The sequence below is a fragment of the Peromyscus californicus genome, unplaced genomic scaffold (genome assembly GCF_007827085.1).
Source record: "Peromyscus californicus insignis strain IS unplaced genomic scaffold, ASM782708v3 Scaffold_3__1_contigs__length_106647218, whole genome shotgun sequence".
Taxonomy (NCBI): Eukaryota; Metazoa; Chordata; class Mammalia; order Rodentia; family Cricetidae; genus Peromyscus; species Peromyscus californicus.
Genome location: NW_026294551.1, coordinates 14053288 through 14069552, shown reverse-complemented (window position 1 = coordinate 14069552; position 16265 = coordinate 14053288). Strand labels below are relative to the sequence as shown.

The window sequence follows — 16265 nt, the reverse complement described above, 5'->3', positions numbered from 1 at the left end:
TAGGTGGGTTACAATTATTCCATTTTGTATACCTGTTGACGACTACATTGCAATATGTCAATATTGGCATATTGTGTTTTTGAAAATTTGAAAAATAGTATTAATGATAGTGATAAGAAACCAAATCTTTATAAATGCAATTTATATGTGATGGTAGCCATGATAAAAGTAATGCTTCTTTATCTGTAGTTAGTTTCACACTGGAGAGACCAAATTATGTAACACATCTGAAATTCTGAGAGTACAATTCCAGAGATGGTAAGCTGTGGGATAATGCTTTTGTACACTGGTTTAATAAAATGCTGATTGGCCAGTAACCAGGCAGGAAGTATAGGCGGGATAGTCAGACAGAGAATTCTGGGAAGTAGAAGGCTGAGTCAGGGGAGACACCAGCCAGCCATCCAGGGAGCAGCATGTAATGGCACACAGGTAAAGCCACGGAAAACTTGGCAATATATAGATTAACAGAAATGAGCTGAGTTTAAATGTAAGAGCTAGTCAGTGGTAGGCCTGAGTGAGAGCCAGGTGGGACCAGGAAAACTTCAGCTGCATATATATGAAGTAATGTGTGTGTGTGTGTGTGTGTGTGTGTGTGTGTGTGTGTGTGTGTGTTGGTTGTTAGCTATCAGATTCTCTGATTTCTTCATAGAAATTCAGAAAATAGGGCTGGAGAGATGGCTCAGTGTTAAGAGCACTGACTGCTCTTTTAGAGGATCCAGGTTCAATTCACAGCACCCACATGGCAGCTAACAACTGTCTCTACCTCCAAGATCTGACACCCTCACACAGACTTACATGCAGGCAAAATACCAATGCAAATGAAATAAAAGTAAATTATTTTTAAAAAGAGAATTCAGAAAATAATTTTTATTGCTAACAAATTTCATAAATTTTTTGTTGGTCTGGCACATAGAGCTGGGTCCTGATTCCCCAGAGGGGAATGGTTGAAGAATGCTAGCAGAGTGGTAGATGAGTGAGTGACACTGGAAAAAGACTGACTTCCCTTAATAGTTTGGGCAGTAAGCTTTGAAGGAAGAACTAGAGATGAGCTAGTGGAGGAGAGAACTGTTCCATCAAAAGGAATTAATATTTCAAGAACATGAGTTTGATGACATGCTAATGTCCAAGCAAGAGGTCAGGGTTATAACAACGAGACATGAAGGCCTGGGAGAAAGCTTTTCTCGGATCATTATAAGCAATAATAATAATAAAAAAAATGTTAAGTACTTCTATCATTGAAAAACATGCTTTTATTTCTTCATTGACTTTCCTTTGTTTTTTCCTAAATCATAATCCTTGAAGTTTGGTGTCATAAAAGTTTATGAGGGTTCTTTACAATTGGTAACTGTTAGATTTTAATCCTCTAATCTTTATTACTTGATATAAAATTTATTCATTTTAATTGTAGAATACACAAATGTTAAGGAACTTTGAAGAAATTTCAGTAATTTGAACCATATATCTCTGTTCTTAGTGAAAAATGAAAACACCCCAAAGGAGGTTTTATGTGCAGTAAACTTGGTCTGGAAATGGTCTATATTGAGACCTAATGGCCTTTTGATGTCTGATTCTTTGATTTTGCCTTTTCTTTTAAAAGGGGTGCTATGTGATTATAATTAGAAACATTTCAAGTTCTTTACTTGGAAAGCTAATTGTTCCTTAGCTCATGCCGTTATGACTAATCATATACTTCTAAATGGTAGCAGTGTTTGAAATGATACTAAGGAGATTCACTATGGTTAGTTAAGAATGCTCCAATTCGTCATGAAATTTTTATCATGTCTATACTGTGTACTCATTTATTTTGCATGTTGTGGCTCTGTTGTGAGTATATATTTATTATATATTAAATAGGCTTTACTTTAATAATTTCTAAGTAATTTGTTGTAAATAATATAGTTTGTTTTTCTTGCAACTAGAATTAAGTGTATTTTAAGTTTGACATTAAACCTAAATTACTAGAAGGCATTAATGAGAATTTACTTTAGTAGGTGGATTAAAGTTATTCAATTTTGTACTTATATAATCATTTGTATTATCTTGAGCAAACTTATCCATATAATTTAGTAAGTTCCAAAAGTCTGAGCATCATTTTCTTCTTACAAATAGCTCTCTTAAGTATCAGTGTGGTGGTGGAGGAGGCCCCAGCTGTTCCCTTTTCTCCACTCTGCTGGAGCATCTGAAACCAGTTTAGATCCCGAGGGGGCAAAGCTCACAGTTTATTGTAAACATTCCTTAGCTCCAGTGAGCATGCTGGTTTAACCCTCCCTCTGAGAAGCACAATGTGAAGCTTGCAGAAGAGAGCAGGATGTGGCCACCTTGCTGCAAGCAAAAAAAGAAATGTCTTTTCTGTTAAGTGGTTCTTTGTAGAAATGTCATCATAGAATACAGCATTTCTTCTGATGAGAACACATTGTTTTAAATGTGTGTCATGGAGTGTGATGTCAGGGAACTTATTACTGACAGACACATTTGTGACACTATTTCACACTTTAAGTTTAATGTGTAACATGAGATTTCTCTTAGGCTTATTGGTTGCTTTATTTGGAATTGAGCAAACTCATTTTAAAGCAGCTTATGCATTTAGCTTTTGAGTTTTATTAAATTACAATTCCACTTTTACAGTGAAATGTGGTGAAATAAACTTGATGAGGGGTATAAAATCAACTAATCATGTGAAGCCTCACTTGATTTAGCATTTACAGTGAACGCAATGGTTTTAATGCCCAGTCTCTTAGCTTGTCTTCAAATGACTCTGTGTGGCCATATGTTATTATCTTCTGTAAGAGATGGAAGTTCAGAAATGAAGCAACTTGACCACCATATCGTAACTAATCTGCTGCTGAGCTGAGCTCCATATCTGGTCTGCTGAGTCAAAATTGGTGCTCTTGTCTGTAAAGAATAGGTTTTTACCTTCTCTGTCATCAGAATGATTTTTGTTTGTTTGTTTGTTTGCCTGTTGTTGTTGGAGACAGGTTTTTCCTGTGTAGGCTTGGCTGGTTTGGAACTTGTTATGTAGCTCAGGCTGACTCATCTTGCAAGTGATCTTCCTGCCCTTGCCTTCCGAGTACTGGGATTCTAGGTCTGAGTTTTCACTCTGGGCTTAGCAAAGTAGTGTTCCTTTTGTGCTTTTAAAAATGGCTTGATCCAAATTATTCATAAATATGTCCATTAACTCCAAATGAGTCTGTTGTACCCCAGAAAGCTGACCACTCCATTCTCTCCTACAGGACACCTTTTCTCTGCTATCTTTATTAGTCCTAGATTAGTTTCCTGATCAAAGATGGCCAGTTTGTTTTTCTCTAATATTCAGAGAGCTTATGTTCTACAGTTGATAAAGGTGCTAGGGTTTACAACTTTGGATGGGTTTGACTCAGAAATCTCCATTGTCAACCACTGTGTTGTGTACATTACCCCTCCTCTCTGATTGTGGACATTTGGAATCTAAAAACTGGTAGACTAAAGCAAATAAATGTAGAAGCTGAAAACCTGAGAAGTTAATGTATTAGCTATTATTCTTGTTCTTGTGGCAAAACAGAAAGAACTTAAGGGAGACAGATGTTATTTTGGCTCGTGGCTTGAGGGAGTAGTCCACCATAGTGGGCCCAAACCTGAGGCTGCTGCTCACATCTGGATAGAACAAGTAGCAGACCAAGGGGAAGTCTAGTGTTCTGCTTTCTCTTTTTTCAATTTTATATTGTCTAGATGCCAAGCCAGATTCAAGTTGGGTCTATCCTTCTTAGTTGAACCTCTCAGAGAAAACCCTTAAGGATGTTCCCAGTGTTTTCTCCTTGGAGATTATAAACCTTGTCACGTTGGCGATGAAGACTAACGTTCCCAGTTACCATGATGAAGATTCATTAGGCAATAGCCAATATGCACTATATTCAAACTGAAGTTTTCAGTAGTTGTATTGATGATGAAAGGGAACTGGGCAAATGCAGAGGGAAACAGGATCCCATAAGAAATACAGCTCTAAGTCTGGAGCCCACGGTATTCTAGTTTTATCTCGAGAGATCCTTCTCTGAGACCTTGCAATAAAATGTCTAATATACAGGCATTTTATTCAGTTACTGTGAGTTGGGGGATTTATTTAGTTGAAAGTGAAGTTGGCTCTGTCCCCTCTCCTTTATGCTCCTTCCCCCCGTCGGTCCCCCTCTCTCCCTTTCCCCCCCTTGTCTGTCTCTCTCTCTCTCTCTCTCTCTCTCTCTCTCTCTCTCTCTCTGTCTTTCTCTGTCTCTCCCCCACCCCAATAAAGCGCTAAAAAGGTAAAAAAAAAAAAAAAAAAGAAAGTGAAGTTGGGGGATTTATTTAGTTGAAAGTGAAGTTAAAAATAGATAACTTTGGTCTATAGACTGTAATTGCCACATGCCTTACATTTTAAGAGGAGACTTTTTTGGAATAAGTGAGAGTGAACATTAATATCCATCCTTATCAAATTACCACAAATTATTACTAACAACATCTGAATTAGTATGGGAATGGTTTAATTCTGTACTGTAGACTCCTGGGAATTTTGTTTTGTTTTTCTAGCAGTAGTAAACTCTTCAAACTTGTATAAAATCTGAAAACTTTATAACATTTTGATTTAGAAAAGATTAGAGGCTAACATAGAACACCATCTTTTCTTGTTAAATTTTGAACTAATTTGGGAAAATAGGAGGTCAGGAAATGTATCTACATGAGGTTAAGTATACCCACCAGCCCACATTCAGAGCTTGTCCCAAGGGACTATGTGAAGTAAAAAGAGGGACACTGATGACAGGCCAGTCCTAATAGAGAAGAAAGGAGCTAAACACTTCTCATTTCTCCCAGTTAAGGGTTGTTAGTCTGTGAAAGACAGGCAGGGAACTTTTCTTGTTGAAAGAGCCAAAGTGCTTGTTGTGTGAGCATTTTATAGAATGTGGGAGAATTGCAAACATTCAGTACACATGTTTACATTTAACTAATGTTGATGTTTGTATAATTATTCACAATTTTGATATAAGAAAGACTATCATTAGACTATATCTTTTCTTTTTTCTCAGAGATAAACATCTTTCTTTTTCACATTTTATAAATCTGCAGTGTTTGTAAATACTGCCCAGATTAATCTTGACTTGACCTTTTAAAATTTATTGAGATTTGTTTTAATTCCCAGAATACAGTTTATCTTGATTAATGTTCTATGTACTCTTGAAATGGTTATTTATTCTGTTGTGCTGTTTTATGAAGGTCATTAAGGTCAGATTTTCTGATAATTTATTCAATTTCTCTTTGTTCTTCTCTGTCTTACTTTCCTCTGAATTATTAATAGTGAAGGATGTTTAATTGACAGTTCTAATTTTACATGTGTTTGTCTTTGTAGTTCTTTAAGTTTTGTGTTTCTTGTGTTTTAAACTTTTGTTTCCTATTGATAAACTCAGCTCCTTAAGTATTATGGAATGACCTTTATTGTGACAATATTCTTTGTTCTGAAATCTGCTTTTTATAATATTAATATAGCCACTCTGTTTCCTTAATTTAGATATTTTAAAAAAAATTTTTTACTTTTAACCTACTGGAATCTTTCTGCCTAGTCACACATAAAGTTGGTTAATGCCTTTTCAATTATTTTAGACAGCCATTGCCTTTTACTTAGAATATTTAGACCATTTATACTTAGTGTCACTAATAATTTTAAATAAGAATATTTATATTTATTCTATCTGCCTGGTTCTGCCTTTTTCACTTTTTCCTTTAATAGATTGACTGTGGCCTGTCTTCACTAATTCAAACTTTGATAGTAAGAATTTGTGATAATTTTGACAGGGAAGGATATTAAAACAAACTTTCATTCACTCCATGAAAAAAGTCTTTTAAAAAGAAGTGATGAGTATGACAATTATAGTATATAAACCACAGTTAATTTATTAAAGAAAACAGTAAAATATAGATTTACTTTTGGGTTGATTGAATAGTTATTATTTTTAAACTTCTTTATTGGCTGTTTTGCTACTTTAGAGGTTAATTCATGGCTTGGCTTATATATTTTAAAGGTGTCAGTGATATTAGAGTGGTTTACATATAAGAATCCTGTGATGGATTATTACCTTCTCTTTTTCTGAACTATGAATTATTCTTGTTATACATTTTACTTTTATATATTACAAAGCCATCTCTACCTTGCCTTACTTTTACATAAAGTGAATTATTTTTAAATACACTTAGTTATATAAAAGAATCTCCAAGCTTGCCCATGTAATTACAAATCTTGATGGTTATCTTATATTTCTCTCTGTATTGTTGTCTTTCAACCGGAAAGATTCCGCTTTGCTTCCAGGAGGGTGGGTCTCCTGACGACAGTCTTTAATCCTCTGTCTGTCTTGAAAAGGTTATCTTTTACCTGTGGTTTGGAAAGATGATTTTGTCAGTAATGGAACTCTCAGTTGATGGCTATGCTGTCAACACCATTGTAAAGACATCGAGTGTATTCTGCTCTCATTGTTTGCTAGGGAAAGTCTGATAGCCCCTTTTCTAGCTATTATTTAACAGTTTCTTTGTTAGTGCTTTTGGGAAATTTGATTATCATGTAACTTACTGTATTTTTCTGGATATTGTCTAAATTTATAGTTCTTAAATTTGTAGGTTCGTAAATTTTGCTAAGTTAAAAAAATGTTGCTATTATTTCTTCAACTGTGTATATTCTTATCTTTGTTCTTTCTCTTATGTACTCTAAATATAGACATTAGGCTGCTGACAGTTTCCATGGGTTCTGTGTTTTTCTTTCCTGTGCTTAGTTTAGCTTCCACTGCTCCATCATCACCACAGGTCTTGCTGTGGTCTGTGTGTGTGATCTGTCTTTAGTACTAGTTATTGTGCTCTTCATTTCATATACGTCCTTCTCTAGAATTTCAGATGGCCCGCTGATTCTCGAAGTCACCACAAATCTTGCTATCTGTTCTCCACACCTCACCCAGCCTGGATGCTGTTCTTTCCTTGAGTTCGCCTGTCTTTCCCTTCCACAGTTGTTCAGCTGATTGTCCCGGATGGTAGAACATCGACATTTTTCTTTTCCTCAACTTCCTCATCCTTTAGTTAACTTTATTACTAGTTTCTTGTCGGCTAACTCTATGAAGTTTTGTCTTTATTTATATTTGTATTCATTAATTTAAATTAAGTTAAATAATTACAATTAATGTATATATTTATTAAGCCCATAGTAACTTATGTTTATCCTTGTTCAATTAATGGCTATTGATTGTTATTATTATGATTAATTCAATGCATTTTTCCCCTGAAAACTAGTAACCAGATGTACTAGTTCAGAGATGCTTAGTTTAGTATTGTGCTTGATATTTGATGAGTACTCAGTATGTTAACAGGAAATGAATTAACAAACTCTAAATGGTTTCAGATTAAGTACTGTGATTATTATTAAATATATGTAAAAGTATAACTTTAATCTTTAGAAAACTCTTTCCCCTGCCTTTTACATCTTGTCTTTGAAATAAGTGTTATCATGATTATTTACTTTTTCATCAAAAGTAGGATGGTCCTGAGGAAAATTAAGCTTTTTTTTTCCAAATACCAAATATAGTCTGTAGTCTATACATATACATTTTATAGGTACACACAGTTTTAACATGCTATATGCATATACTGTTCACATGGGTTAAACCTTTTGCATATTCCTAGATTAAAAAATCTTTTAGGAAGCTTTTTATTGTAGTGTGTGTTTACATTTACTGTTGTACCTCTATAGCTCACACACATGTGAATATATACATATATATTAGGTATGGTAAATTACGTTTTTGTATTTGTATGCTGTATGTATGTACATGTTTGTGTTTATGCACATGTGTAAGACTCCACATGCATGTGAAGAATAAAGGTGTCTTCCTCTATTGCTCTTCACTTTAGTTTTTCAGACAGTCTCCCATGGAAACTGGAAGTTACTGATTTGGAATGACCATTTGGCCAGTGAGTGAGGGACCCACCTGTTTCCACCTTCCTAGTGCTGGGATTACAGTTGTGCATTGCAGTGCCCAGCTCTTTACATACGTATGGGATCAAAACTTATGTTCTCATGCTTATGTGGCAAGCAGTGTTACTGACTGACTCATTTCCTCAACCTCAAGTTCCTCTGTTTGTTGTCTGCTTGAAGTATTGCATCATATCATTGTGCAGTTTTTATGGCACTAAAAACAGTATAGGGTCTGTTCCCCTCAGGAAAAGCATGAAAAATGTCCTGAACATTTTTGTACATCTAGCATTGAACATATAACTGGTATTTAATAACTGCTAAGTAAACGCTTAAAGAACACTGTAGACTTCAGTGGCTTTGAAAGTGATTCAATATGCAGATATCAGCGGCTTTGAAAGTGATTCAATATGCAGATATATAAGGATATATTGTAATAAAGTCTTGGTTAAAATTAATTGTAAAGACACAGCAGTTTGGTAAACAGTTACTCACCTACACATGTATTTAAACAAATAAAATGGTAAAGCCATCTTAGACTTTGCAGTCAGCTGGATTGATTTAACTCAGTGGTTCCCAACCTGTGGGTCACCCCTTGGGGGTCAAATGATCCTTTCACAGGGGTCACCTAAGACCATCAGAAAACACAGATATTTGCATTTCAATTCATAACAGTTACAAAATTCCAGTTATGAAGTAGCATTGAAAATAATGCTATGGTTGGGAGTTACCACAATATGAGGGACTGTATTAAAGGATCACAGCATTAGGAAGGTTGAGAACAACTCAGCTTGTCATTCTGTCATATACTATGTCAAATTGGGAAGATAGAATTTCCATTTATGTATGTGTTAAAACAATGACTTTTTATAGCTATAAAAATGAAATGAAGTAGTGTATGGCTACCCTATTGTCTATGAGCATAGTAGGCTGCCTCTAAATGCTCACCACTTGGTTACACGAACAGTGTCCTAGGTTGTGGGAGTACCAGTGATTGAAAGTACTAGAAAATTTCTGTTGTCACTCTGAAATAATTTTACAACACTTAGAAATCCTTAATAAGTGAAGACTTCCACATGATAAATACTGCATTTGTATTTGATAAATAAGGAGAAAATATGCCTACTTAAAATTTGATCTGTTTGTGCATAGTGATGAACATAAGTGCGAATATTTTCCAGTGACTTTGAAATATTCAAGTGCCCAGGGACAAGGCATGGATGATGGTTTTGAAGGGAATAAATATTTCAGCTTCCCATTTCAGCCTTTTTTCTTCACTCCTTTGATCCGGCTTTGGTTAGCTTGTCATTCTGCTTGAATGACTTCAGAGTGTCTTTCTTCTTTCCTGGTCACAAGAAATGGCTCTGTGCCTGCTCCAAAAGATCTAGCCCTGACCGTTTTACAGGAAGAACATATATTTCCTTATTTACTGGCATACTCTTCTCTAAAATTAATTGTATTGTGGATATGAGGGTAGGCTGTACACAGATGATGTGTAATTTCCATGGAAGTTTTAATCAGTAGCTTCTTGCATATAGGAATCAGAAAAAAGAACAACGCTAGATTTGGGGTTTGTTTTGAACTTTAAGAATTAAAATTTTGAAGAATTGTTTCTTCATTGTCTATTAGCCTTATTTTACTCTTAAAGATATTTTCTAAAGATTTTTAAATTGTACTATGAAAATATTGATTTTTGATTTTCAGAGTAATAGTTCATTTACTTTTTTGTGTGTCCATATTATGGGCATGTTTATTTTGCACAAAAATATTATACAAAACTTTAAATGACATAAGCCTTTTTTTTAAGTTTTATTTTCTATTATACACATGTCTTGTCTTCTGAAATTAGGTTTTGGGGTGGGTATGTGGGGTGTGTGTGTGTGTGTGTGTGTGTGTGTGTGTGTGTGTGTGTGTGTATATGTGTGTGTGTATGTGTGTGTGTGTACAAGAATACATATGGGTCCATATGTGCGCGTGCGCGTGCGTACGTGCGTGCGTGCGTGTGTGTGTGTGTGTGTGTGTGTGTGTGTGTAGGCTGTGTCTTTCTCTATGACTTTGCATCTTATTTTTGAGACGGACTCTCCTCCTGAGCACGAAGCTCACTGATTGGTTGGACTGACTGATGAGCTCATGGGTTCTCCTGTTTCTGCCCCTCCCAGCCCCCAGCTCTGGGGTTAAAGATGCACATCTCTGCACCTGGCTGTTTATGAGGGTGCTAGAGCTCCAAACTCAGGACCTCATGCTTGTGGGGCAAGCACTGTACTGACTGAGCCAGCTCTTCACTTCCAGGGATTAATTCCCATGGAGACACTCACTGCCTCTTCGTACCCTTTCTATTCCTGCAGCACGCATGGTTCTGTACAAATTTTGTCATGTGAAATAGTGCAGTACTATTTGATTTTCTTCTTTACTCTCATACCTTCTTCTTAGTCTGACTGATGCTTTTCCAAGATGGAAACCATTTCTTCTACTTGTTTTATGGTTTGTTTGGTTGGGATTGTTTTTGTAATAGTTAATGAGTAAATCTCAGAGTTTGTTACCAGAACCCCTATCTCAGCTCTGAAACAACAGCTGAAGACCAGGAGATTCATGACAGATCCATTTGTTTTGAATCTTCATTAAAATTCAGTTGACTTGAAAGCATTTATGATTGCCCTAGCTGAAATTCATAACCCATTCATAACCAGCATGTTTTGACCAATCATATTCCTTAGTATTAGAGTTTGGCCTTGGGAGCTGGAGCTCTGGAGCTGTTAAGTTCATGTGAGAAGAGAATTATATAGACTTCCTTTATGTTCTTGGCTGCTCTTTTGAGCATTTTGATCTCTAGAAGTCTTGGTTCATAGCTGAAGTGACTTCACTATCAAAATGGAGACAGTTTGAACAGATGCATCCTAGTCAAGGAATGCTTGGCTTTCCTAGTAGTCTAAGTCCTGGGTTTTCATCGCTAAAACTTGCTCATGTTTCATTTAGGAGAAAGAATTCATTTTTATGTTGTTTTTTAACCTGATAATATTATTTAGACATCAAGTCATTGAAAATCCACAAACTATACATTCAAAGAAATACAACTGAATTTATCCATATTTTCTCTTCTTTTGTTCCCCAGAGTATTTTTAAAGAAGTTATAAGAATTTCATATTAAATGCCTTTGATACGCTCCACCACTGTGTCTGATAATGACAAATGTTGTACTGTTTTTCAATTGTGACTCTAACAAACCCCTACCAACATGGTGTTTTAAAGTCGTTTCCAGCTATTCCCTGCTGTTCTAGAAGTCAGCAGTTCACCATGAGACTTGAGGAGCTAAAGTCGAGGTGTTGGTAAGCCTTGATCTTTAAGAGGGCTTCAAGGATGAACCCATTCCTTTTATTGGACCTTCTCTAGAGGCTTGTGTAACTTGGCCTCTGACTTTGAACACATGGATTACGTTAACTCTTCAGGTCAATTGGGGACTTCAGTATTGGTATCTTGTCAATAGTAAAACCAATACTGATGCTCATTTTATTAGACATTCCTTTCTGACCCCTGAAGAGTAACAAGTGTTGGCGTTTCTTTAGCATTCATCATGTTTTAGATGAATTAGCAGAGGCCAGTGTGTCTCATGAAGAAGAGGATGAAACCGTGTTTTTTTTTTTTTTTATCATGCTCAGTTAATCGTATGACATATTTTTACTGACTCAGTCTAATTAATTTAAGTTCTGATTGGCAGCCAAGAAGGTAGGTGATATTGCCTCTTGAAAAGCTTGTGCTCCAAGCCCAGATGGAAAGGAATGGAGCTGTTTTCCAGGCTTGTTTGAAGTTTTTTGTTTTATTTTGTTTTTCTTGGAGTTTCCAGTGGGGATGCCAAGCTGGCAACAAATGAAGTGTACTGTAATGTGAAGCCTTATAAATATGTGTTGGACCACAGCCATCGTTATCAAAAGTGCTGCTACAGAAATGTGCCAAAGGAAGATTTTCAAATTAGGCTTGGCCTGCACATATAAACGTTAGCTTGTAAAGCTCAAGAAATACCAAATTGTAGTCCATTAGTCCCCTGCATTTTATTGCCCTTTTTGAAATAATCATGCACTTCAGAGCATCCTTTAATCTGAGCTAAGTTGTGGCTGGGTAAGAATGCAGCTTCTTTTTTCTTTATCCTTTATATACTTAGATGAGGAAAATTTCATAAATAAATCAGAGCTAAAAAGCAAATTTTCTTTCCACCTTTTTATCTTCATGGAAGCCCAGCTTTAAGGCATTTGAGTGATGCATTAATCCTCAGATGCATGAGTCCACTGAAAAAATAATCTTGAAATTTACTTTTTTTTTTCTGTTTTGCCTCTGTACAATGTACTATTTGGAGTCACGGTTGAAAGAGGCAGCATTCTTATGACCTCAAGGAACAGACCTTTGACTTAAAGGCTTAAAGTTTTACTTCTGTTTCAGCACCTTATGTAAGTTTAATGGAGCTCATTACAGTGATCAATTTTTATTTAAATTAAGATAAAGACATCTATACTAAGGCATAAGAATCCTAAATGAATGCAGATGAGTGTATGTGCCATACTGAGCAAAAAATGCTGATTTGCTTTGAGTGAGACCTTCTTTGACAATTAGCTTTATACTGCGTGATTAGAGTAGCTAATATTTTTTAAATGCTAGTTCTCAATGAAGATAGAAGTTGTGAATTGAGAACATGCTTTAGTGCGTAGAATTTATTTAAACATTTTTAAATGGTCTATAAAATATATTGATGATGACTGAAGTTTATGATTTTATATGCTTATCCTAGTTGTACATTGAACTGATATAAAGAAAAGATTTGCCCTATTAAATTTAAAGTGTTTGACCTCATGTGAATTATTACACATATAATAAAATAATTTCCAAATGCATATTTCTGCTTTGGGTTCTATATTTTTATAAGATTGTTAATAGATTTTCTTTGGGTAAGTTAATGGTATATAATTTCAAACTATATGGTTTAAATATTTGTTATTTTCAAATGTTATCCAGTAGTGTTTCTTTTCTACATATAGACTGACCAAACATAGGTAAGTCTTTGATGAATTTTCATCTAAACCATTTCTCAAGTGTTTTTAAGAGTGTCCCAAGACTTAAAGAATGACTTAGGTTAATCACTGTAATCTCTAAGCAATGGATGAACAGCCATTGCCCTGCCTAACCCAACACTGAAATGGGGTCACCAGTTACCAACCATAACTGCATTTCTCTGCACCTGCTTCCAACAGAAGAAACAAGTAGCCTCTTGCTCAGGACCATCCCGCCAGAGAACACCCATTTACCTCCTGAAGTTTAGACTGTAGTGGCTATCCAGTTATATGACTTTACAGTGTTCCTATATGCAGTTTCAATATGCAAATATTTTAACAGTCAACCCATTTATTCAGTATTTATAACAGAGTTGTACATACAGCTCAAGGCTTTCTGACTCTTAGGCAGAATACTGTAGAGAGTGTAGATGCACCAAACTACATTAAAGCTCCAGTAGCTATCAGAGTGCTTGATCTTTTTATATAATGATATCTTGGGGTCAATCTTCCACATGATGTGCTATTAATCACTATTATCTAAGAGTTTATAATGTTAATTGGCAAAAATCATTACTGATACTGGGACCTTGTTACTTAGAACTCCATTAACCTTGAAGACATTTGTTTTAAAATGTGTTGGAAAAATAGTAGACAAAAAGATAGTTTTCTTTCTGTTAAATATGAACACACTGGGGATGAGGAGATGGCACAGTTGATACAGTGCTTGCTATGCAGGCATGAGGACAGGAAGTCATGTCAAAAAATCTAAGTGTGGTGGCTCACACTGGGAATCTCAGTAGGAAGGCAGTTCCAAGAAACTCCCTAGGCCTGACCTGCTTGATGAATTTCAGACCAGTGAGATACCAGCTCAAAGAGTACATGGTTCCTGAGTATACTTGAGGCTGTCCTCTGTGAACTAACATGTGAGCTCCTGCCTGTGGGTCACACACACACACACACACACACACACACACACACACACACACACACACACACACACACATATTGATTTACATGAGTTAAGTGTTCTATCTTCAGACATTAGTCATTGTTACAGTTAGGAATAGGCAGTTTTGTGTGTTTATGTGAACTACCCAGTAGGGAAGATAGCCTAGTTTATCAGGAAAGCAGCACAGTGAGGCGGCCACCAGCAGGCACTCTGGAAGCCCACCTCAGCCATGCTATCCTGGCTTGAACTCTCACAGGAAGATCACCTTAGAAATGTGTTCAAGCCCCAGTTTCCTGTTCTGTAAGAGGAAGGACAAAGTTACTCTCACATGGGCTTATTGTGAAGAGAAATGAAAAATGATATACACAAATATTTTGCTCAATGCACAGAGCCTAGTCAGAACTTCAGAAGTTGAATGCATCATAAATTAACAGCTTCTTATTTTTCTTCTATCAACATGGGGAGAGTTCTGCTGCTTTGTGACGCTCTTTTGAGTGAACAGCTTCAGTATGATGTATGAATGGTTGCTATGGCTGTTACTTTTAGGCAAGGGAACTAGTAAAACTTTTTTAGGCCTCTGTATGGCTCTGTTGCCTTGACCATCTTCAGGACAACGGATGGTATGCATGTGTCTTTCTACCTGACATGCATTTTTAAAACTGCAGAACTCATGTACCATTACAGTCACTTGTTTAAAAAGCATAATTTGATAGATTTTTGACAGCAATTTGTAACTATTACCACCATCCAATTTCATATTATACTCATGTCTCAAAGGAAACCATATATGCATTAAGTAACCAATCTCCTGCCCCACATTCCCATAGTCCCCAGCAACAGATTTATTTTCTGAATATAGACTTTTCAGTTCTGAACTTTTTACATAAATGGGATCACATGTGTTTTTTCATGACTGATTTGTTTTACTTCCTTTAATATTTTGAAAATTATATGCATATATATATATATAAACTCCGTGTTATACTATATATAAAAATATTCCTACTTTTTAGGCCTAGTAATACTCTATTGTATAGCTATACCACATTTTATCTGTCAACTGTAGGTAGAGATACATAGTTTCATATAGATTGTTTTTAGGGGAATCTTGAATGTAGTTATATCCTCATCAAAATACATATTGTATGTTTTTGTCCCTTTCCCTACCCAGATGTATTGCTCAATTGTCAGCTTTTGAAAGAAAAGTTTTATAGAATATGGATCAGAAAATGCGATTTGAATTTTGTTTTAGAGAGAGCTAATTTTGTTCTTTTGTTGAAGCCTAGTTCTTTGTTTTTGTTTTAATTTAAAAAAATTTGAAATTAAAATATAGTTACAGCATTTTCTCCTTTCCATTTTCCCCCTCCAGTCCCTTCTTTGTCCTTTCCCATGTAACTCTGGAGCTTTATGAACTCTGCAGGGAGAAGGAGGAGCAGCTCAGCCGCGTGACTGAGGTTCAGAGGTCTCAGGCCCAGCAGGCGGATGCTGCCCTGGAGGAGTTTAAGCGGCAGGTGGAAGTGAACTCTGAGAAGATCTATGCTGAGATGAAAGAGCAGGTAAGACACACTCATCTTCAGAAGGATTTCCCTTTTAAAAAGCTTTGTGAGGTCTTGAGAATGGCTCAGCAGTTAAAGCACATACTGCCTTTGCAGAGGACCCGAGGTCTGTTCCCACCACCCACACCAGGTGGCTCACAATGGCTGTTGTTCCAGCTTCAAGGAATCCAACTGCCTCCATAAGAACTGGACTCCCATGTAGATACCCACACACAAGCTCACATGAGTATGTGGAATTAAAAATAAGGACTGGGCATAGTTATAAGTTCCTGGCCTGCCTGTCTACATGGCAGGTTCCAGGCTCTGTCAAAAGTAGCAATAGAGCTGAGTCAGAGTCTGAGAATGAAAAGGAATATGATCCCTTGATTCATCTTTGAAGCCAGAATGGACATTTCAAAGTCTTCAAGTCCCTTCATGAAGTGTGGTAATGACAAAAATGCATCTTGCCTGGGGGAATGGATGAAAGTACCAGGAAAAGGTCACCACATGTTGGCTTCTGTAGAGCAGGGGATCAACTTGACCAGGTCTGTGTTTCTGAATGTTCCATAAATACTGTTTTAGCAATCAGTCACAACAGATTCTTTCAATGGGCAACTCAAGAGGAAATAGATTGTCTCCAGTTCTTAAAGGTTAAGTTTTTGTGAGAAAATTAGACATTTGCAAAATAATAAAGGAAATTATTACAACTATCTAAGTATTATGAAGAATCTGAATTGTTAACACTGTGTATGCAAACTAAAATATTACAGGTGAAGTCTAATTTAATTTTTTTATTCATG

General features: G+C 36.0%; 1 protein-coding gene across 8 annotated transcripts in view; it reads left to right on the top strand.

Moving 5' to 3' along the window:
- Cep112 (centrosomal protein 112) overlaps positions 1 to 16265 on the top strand; it is a 494900-nt gene that overhangs the window by 134228 nt on the left and 344407 nt on the right. For all 8 annotated transcript variants that reach the window (XR_008222117.1, XM_052755648.1, XM_052755650.1 and 5 more), the window contains one exon: positions 15351 to 15486. Coding sequence is in view for 7 of the 8 variants with exons in the window: in XM_052755648.1 (XP_052611608.1) it covers positions 15351 to 15486 (136 nt within the window). In the remaining variant the exon portion in view is untranslated. The remainder of the gene's footprint in view (positions 1 to 15350; positions 15487 to 16265) is intronic.